Below are 7,787 nucleotides of genomic sequence, written 5' to 3'. Positions count from 1 at the left end.
GTTATAAATTATATATGTATCATTTTACCCTACTTGTCTTCATATGGGTTATGAAAACCTTCAGGAGAAGCACTCCATTATTAACAATAGAAAGAATTCCTTCTCTGGAGTCAAAGAATTTTAGTTTCTTACCATGAATACTCGATTATCAAGGAGCAGTATACTTAATAGTGTTGTATAGTGTAAAATTCTTATTTCAGTGTTATGGTGATCACTCTATTTTCCTTTGGCTTCTGGATAATCCTGTCTTGCTTCTGACTAAATCAGAAAAAGATTCAGCTATTCCCAAGTACTCTTTTCACTTACTGCTCCCTCTGTGGTTTATTGCCTTTCAGTCACTATCTTTAACGTGCTCATCCTTTGCCTTTTGTCCTGGGAATTTACCTATATGTGAACTGCTAATATAGTAATACACTTTCTGGGGGTACTTCAGAAAGACCTTGTCCGTCACAATACTTTATATGGTAGGAAAATGCAATTTTCCCTACAGAACTACCATTTTCCTGAAGTTACTTTCAGGTTTTTGAACTTTTTAGGCTTGATAAAGTAGCTAAAAAACTTTGTTTCTGGACTTTTCAGTAGAAAGGCAAGCTGGGTTTCTTTTTTCGCTTGTGTTCTCTCTGTCGTAGTACTCCCTCTCATCTAGCAGTGATCAATTCAAAAGTGAGATCTAACTCCAGTTTTGCACAGATTCTACTAAAGATTGTTTACTTAAGTTTGGTCCTACTCCTGTTACTGTCTCTGGAATATTTTAACCTCTCCTCAGATTAAATTTATTTGTTGATTTTCAAGACAAAATTGTTTATACCATTAGGAAATATCCTAAGATTTTATATTTGGCCAGACCTATAGGAAATGTATAGAACTTCACTCAGCACTTCTGTCTTTACTCCTTCTCTGGCAGTCTAACTATTTTGTGTTTGTTTTCCCTCAGTTTTATCTTTGGGGGTTTTGCTTCATGGTTTTGGTTTGGTGTGTTTTTGTTTTGTTTTGTTGGTTGTGTTTTGGTGTTCTGTTGCTTGGTGGTTTGCTTCCATCATTCAATTGCTTTAAGCGAAGAGGACTTTTATTGAGAAGCTGTCTGGATTGTTTGTTAAGATGTTTTTTGATCAGGAACAAGTGGTATCTTAATTTTGTCCATTTACATTGACTTGCACAGTGATTATTAGGACTGTTTATGAAAAAAATGTCATGTATTTTCTCACTGTGTACATTTAGTGCAATTATTGTGGGCCACTAGTATATGATTAGTTGCCTTTCAAGTCTTAGGACCCATTTCACTCTGCTGTCACAGTAGTGTACAGTTTCACATACGGTGTTACCCCATATAGTTAAATTCAGGTTAACTTTAGATCTTTAAGGTTAATGTAACATTCTCACGTACTGTCAATACTTGTCCTTGTGGTGTTACAGATGGTATTCCTCCTGTAACTAGTTTTAAAGGTGGGTTATGACTGACCTGCAATACCTGAGTTGTTCCATGGGTGAATAAAAAAGCAGAATCTGTTAGAGATAAGTTTTGGGTATATGGTCTAGTTAACAGTGTTTCCATGGTGATGTGGTAAGGACACAGTTTCTGCAAGAAAGGACACTTCAGTCTTGGATGTAATCCAAACCTTAGTTATTGTTAACTTGTTCCCTTTATTGTCTACAGCATCCCATACTCCTTTTGTGTTGTAAAAGGAGAGTCAGGTAACCTCTGTGTTGGATGCTTAACTACAACCTAATTTTATGTATTTGGGGGGGGGTGTGTGTGTTACTTCTGGGTTTAACAGGAATTTGGGCAGCTACTGAGATGTATCCCTTATCTATGGTACTTCCCATGGGGATTTATCTCTTTTCTAGCCAACTCACAAGTTCTCACAGATAGGATCCCCACTTGGAGTATTTAATAGATTCACTCATGTAGCCGCTGGTTTAGTAGTCCATTCCATCTCTCTACTGTCCCATGACTCTGAGGTTGCTACAGTAGTTGGAAAATCCATTGCACAACATTTGAACCAGATCAGGCTTGTACTACTTTATTCTTAAAATGTTATCCATTATAAGATTGTATTTCTCTGGTGTCCTGAGTTTGGCTGGGATAGAGTTAATTTTCTTCCCAGTAGCTGATACAGTGCTGTGGTTTGGGTGTCTAATTCTAGGCATTCTAGGATTTTCATACAAAAATAACTTAAAAAAAAGTTTGAAAATGCCATTACAATGATGCATGGCAGTTGATTTTCTTTCATCACCCATGGTCTTAAAGGCTCACTAACCTGACAAGAAAAGAAGTTTGTAGCCAAAACCTCACTTTAGACAAAAAGATGTTCCTGCACAAGCCTTTTCTCCATAGTAGGGTCAGTCTGCTCTCTAGTCGTCACTGAAATACGTTCTCCTCTTTCTGTTTCATACAGTATTCTCACAGAAGTCAAACACTGTGTTTTACATATAATCTTGTATCCGATATACTATTTGTTTTGTTTTGTTCACAGACTCTTGACTTGTTTCCTGCATATTGCTTATGTAATTCTAGAAATTATACAGATTGAATGCAGTTTCTGATACTGTGAAAAGGGACAGTCCTGCTTTTCTTCTATCTTGTATTTCCATATCATGTTTTGTGGAAGCATTAGATTTCATGCAGCCACTACTCAAAGAGATGAGGGCTCTAGTGAAACAAAAAACTGTCTAGCTGGGAATGTTGCATCTGTTCAATCTGATTATTTCACTAGTTTTACTAAGAGAAAAAGCTAACTAGTCAAGAATATGTAGATGGATGTGTGAGAGAGGCGGGGATGTCATTTTGGCATTGGCAGTGGATTTGTGCTGAGTTACACTGGTCATAGAAGTACAGCAACTGCACAAAGAAAATCCTACTTTCATTAATGCCAATGGGAAAATGCCCTTCTACTTCAGTTAAACCAGGGCTGTATGCAGGCAGCAGCTGATTATAAACAGAGTAATGAATGTCTGCGGGCATCTACTAGTCTGGGACAGAAACAAAAATGTAAGAAAAAGTTATTGTACTATTTAAAAAATCAAAAAGTTAAAATATTGTATTATGTATTAAAAGTTTACTGTGGTTTTGTTTTGGTTTTAGTTTAAGCTTTAGGAAACAAAAGCATTACCACAACCCAAAAGTTAAATTAACAGTTTACTGTGAAAGTTTAATGTTTAGTTATTTTGACTCTACTGAGCCTCATACAAAATCATGGGTGGCAGTATCTTTGTGTTTTGGATAAGGCTTATTCAAAAGAAATTTCTGGAAGTAGGTCAGAAAATGAGAAAAAGACTCAACCTTGATCAAGCTTTGGCAGCAGCTGTGCTACATCTGTATAGTGGTATTGTGGGTGTTGATGGTGCCACACCAGACAGCGATGATGAGTCAGTTGGGAGTCCTCTTACCATCCTTTTCCTTCTCTCATATCCATACTTGACTATAACAGTTCTTCAGAAGCTTCTAAAAAATGGAAAATAAATGTCCTGGAAAGCACAGAAAAATTGAAAACAGCAGGGAAACAGGAACCGAGACCTGAAAAAATTTCTGTTTAGCTGAAATGAAACACAAATTAATCATAATACCAAGACTATCTATTCTTCAGTATTTTGTTTGCTGCATTGGCCATCTACATTTTAAATACAGGTTTTAATGCTAATTGCTGTAACATATAAACATGATTGATTTTTACAGTTGGATGTTGGACTATAAGAGCATTTTTTTAAACTTTAAACAACAGTCCTACTAATAGCAAGATTTTTAGGTTTTGGTTTTGTTGGGGTTTGGTTTTTTTTTTTGTTTTGTTGTTGTTGTTGTTTTTTTAAGATAACAAAAAGGAAAAAATAAGGGCGTGTAAGTGACTAGTCCTAGTCTCTACAGACTGTCCAACACCAGCATTTTCTCAGCACTGGGGTGGGAAAGCAATTTCTGAGACATTGATTTTCCTCTGGGCTGAATGAGCAATAGCAGATAAATAAAGAAAAGGAATGCAACAAGGTTTGCTGGCAGAGTCATACCATCTTGAGGTAGACTATAGAGTACAGTATGATAGTGCTGACATTTCAAGAACAATGTAAAAATATACTTCCTGGACAGCTTCTGGAATGTAGACAGAAAATAAATCCCTCTATAAAAATTCTTTATTTTTCTCATGAAACAAAGAAAATCCAGAGGTCAGGGGGTTTTGTTTGGTTGTGTTTTGTTCGTTTTGTTTTTGGTTTTGTTTTTTTTACCCCTTAGATGCAAATTATAAGGCAAGTTTTGCCTAGTATGAAGTTCCAGAGTTCAGGAAAGAAAGCAAGTGAGTGTGATTGTAGTTCTAGACAAATACTTTCCTCTTACTAGACATTTAGAATGTATATTGATTCAATTTAATCTTGTTTTGAAGGAAGAAAGCTTTTGCCTGGTTTCTTTAGAGTAAAAAATATTTGAGAACATTATAATTATTTAATAACATTTACTTTGCTAGCAATTCCTAGTAAAGTAATAGGTATATCTCTTTATGCTGTACTCAAAAAGTATTACATAAAATGTGTTTTAATAGCTATTTCTTGTAGATGAAGCATACTTCTAAAACATTGACAGCATTATTAAGATTTTCTCATTTTTGTAGCAGGAAAATAAACTACTGTTTGAGGTTAGTCACATAATTGAGGGAAGCTAAATTATTGTCTGTCTTTTTTTTTTTTAGGGGTGAAATTAGATTATGAATCAAAACATGAATTTAAGCTCTGTTCAGAAACTAATGGAAGAGACAGAGGTTATTGGGACTGAACCAAGACAACCTTATAAATTAGCTGGAGGCTGCCAACCAGGTGGCCATCTCTCTAATTCAAATCTGCAACCTCAAAGTTTCTACCCGTATTCATCTCATTATCCATATATGCATATGAATGACAGCATTGATTGGGAATTTTTTGAAGCAGTAAAAATTCAGGAACTGGAAGAAGTCAAAGCCAGAGCTGCTCAAATGGAGAAGACCATGCGCTGGTGGTCAGATTGTACCGCTAATTGGAGAGAGAAATGGAACAAAGTTAGAGGAGAAAGAAATAAAGCCCATGAGGAAGCAAGACAATTGAGAATAAAGTTAGACAATGTTGTAAAAGAACTGAGTATGCTTAAAAAAGTAAATCAAGATGTAGTAAGTGAGAAGGAAAACTTAGAAAATGCTACTGCTTGGAAAACTGAATTCAGTTGCACAGAAATACCTTATATTAAAAAAGACCTAAATCAGTTAATGTTTCTGAAACGAGAACCTGTGAAAGAACCAAGCAAAACCAACAAGATTCCTGGGGCAGAAGACAGAAAGAAGGTAAAGTATGGGGAAATTTTTTAGTCCATGAAGAAGAGAGAGGTTATGGAAGTGTATGTAGAAATAGGATTTTTCAAGGATTTTGATGAAAATACTGTCTGGTTCATTCAATAGCAAACCCACTTTTTTTTGCTCATCTAATATTCCTATTATGGGGGGAAAAAAATCATACCCTTCAACTATGGCTAAACATTTAAGTAATAGAGGCAGACATAATCAATAACTTCAAGTATTGTTCTGACTCCTGTGTTTTAAGGTAACAGATTACCTCTGATATCTGAATTCTGCATAGTTTGTGTGCTTTTTTTTCCTACCTCCAAAAAAGCAATGCAAGTTCTTGGCTTGTAAAATAAAATTATTTATTTCCTCCTTAACATGATCTCTAAAATGTTGGAAGAGGTGAGGCAAATTCTTCCGCAAAGTCACAAGATTGTTTTATAAGGAGAGCAATCAAGTTGTTACGCAAAATTAAACGATCAAGTATGGGCAGAGTTTAATACAGCTCCTAGTTTTATACAGAAGAACCAGTTATATTAATCAAAATGGATCTATTTGTTCATGTTTTACAAGTTTTAATTCTGTGCCTTGACATGCATGATATAGTCTTCTTAGACAGCAGCATGTAAAAACTATACTTGTTATCTGTCTGATAAGATAGCAGTCATTGTAGATAAGGGAAAATTTTTTCCTACATAGTAGGATTTTTTTTTTTCTTACATAGTGGGACATAAGAAATTTTTTAATTCAGTTCAATGGAAATTGTCAGGATCTCAGGCCTGAATGTATTATGCTCAGAATTTTCATTCACTCTGAAATGCATATAAATTGCATTTATATTCCTGTGAATTCTGAAAAAAAACCCACCATAAGTGTTAGTATTGAGAATAAATTTGGCTAAAAGATGCATGCTTTTCACATTTTTGAGGAAACAAATGGGCCATAGGAAGGAAGTCACATAATATATATTTTAACTGTTTCTCTTTCTCCTTAGTATAAAATAATGGACTACTTGAAAACTGAAAGTTTATAAGCGAGTGGAAAACAGTCTTATCTTTTCATCAGCTTCAAGTATTTTCTGATGTAGATTTGAGGCATTCTTCTAAAAACTCAAGAGTGGCATGAAATAGGACTGCTAATAATCTGCTAAAATGAATTTGGCTTTTAAACACAATTCATCAGAAGTGATAAAACTTAAATAAATTTTTAAGGGAAACTGTTGTTTATAAGAGATGTTAAATCTTCCTAAAAATAATATTTTTATTTTTTTTTAATTTTTGCTAGTTTGTACGCAAAACATGTATCTTCAAAATAGACGTTATAGTGCTTTTAGTTTCTGAACGAGATCAGAATTGGTTTGTTATGCAGGTAACTTTGCTTCTTACATGAAACTTGTGTAAGTCCATCATGTGCTTCAACGTGATTTACATTACATGTTTAAGAGTTCTTAATGTAGAGTTTCTCAGTATATTATTTGTATGCATAAATTGCCTTCCTGGTTTTGTTACTTCCAGGATTCTGTCTTCTGTAGTTATAGCCAACTAATGATAACTGGAGTCTATTTCTTTAGTAAAAATGGATTAGAAATATTTTGGATATGAAGCTGGTCATAACAGAACGTGTGAGACATCATGAAACAGCAGTGATCTTTTTTTGCACATTTTATCCATATACATTGCAAGTGTATAAGATGTTACTTATTCCTTTTTTTCTTCTACTTGAATTAAATGCCTAGAAGAGCCTTGGTAGGCCCTGCAGAAGTTGTTAGACTTTTGCCTTAATTTCTGTTTTTCTTGGATGTCATTTTTTTGTTTTCTCAGGAAGTGGAGGTAATCAAAGACCAAAGCAATCACAATAAAAAAATCACTCCAAAGCCTCCCGATTCCTTTCCCAGTGGAGTTCCCAGCATCTGCTTGGAGAAACCTAAAAAAAGTTTGGACAGTACATCTAAGACAACAGAGAATGATCTAATACATGTTTCAGTCTTGCATTTGCATTTGGCTGAGATGCAGAAAATCTTAAAAAAGGAAAAAGAGTAAGTGCAGTACATATCCTACCTCGGGAAATCACTATTAAAAGTAAAGATTTTTAAGGCACTTTCTAAAATATATATAATGATACTTGCATTTATAGTTCAGATGTTCTCATTTCTATATTTTATTAATTGCTATTTACAAGACTCTGATAAGAATACATAGAGAGAATTCAGCATAATGTATTTATTGTTTTCCTTGGCTTTTCTATCATTTAAAACTTAAGTGCTCCGTACAGAACTGTCAAGAATGTACATTTAATTAAAAATATATACTTACTAGCAATTTGGTGTCAATGCAGTGGTTTCTAATGTTATGTTCAGTTATTGGAGTGCTTTGTGCATAGCAACAAATTTTCATATAGTCTACCAGCAGACATTGAAAGACTGCAACTGCAGGATGACTGTGGCTGGTTTTGAATTAAAAGTACATGAATACAGCTGCAAAATGCTGTCAATCTCACTTA

At 34.5% G+C, this 7,787-nt stretch overlaps 1 protein-coding gene across 1 annotated transcript in view; it reads left to right on the top strand.

Annotated features, from left to right (window-relative positions):
• The first annotated feature begins 4,685 nt into the window (after positions 1-4,685).
• CCDC102B (coiled-coil domain containing 102B) overlaps positions 4,686-7,787 on the top strand; it is a 36,100-nt gene continuing 32,998 nt past the window's right edge. The window contains exons 1-2 of the mRNA XM_040587300.1: positions 4,686-5,291; positions 7,109-7,323. Coding sequence (XP_040443234.1) covers positions 4,686-5,291; positions 7,109-7,323 — 821 coding nt within the window. The remainder of the gene's footprint in view (positions 5,292-7,108; positions 7,324-7,787) is intronic.

The sequence above is a fragment of the Falco naumanni genome, chromosome 3 (assembly GCF_017639655.2).
Source record: "Falco naumanni isolate bFalNau1 chromosome 3, bFalNau1.pat, whole genome shotgun sequence".
Classification (NCBI taxonomy): domain Eukaryota; kingdom Metazoa; phylum Chordata; class Aves; order Falconiformes; family Falconidae; genus Falco; species Falco naumanni.
The sequence above is the reverse complement of the archived record's forward strand: the minus strand, read 5'-3'. Positions and strand labels throughout refer to the sequence as shown.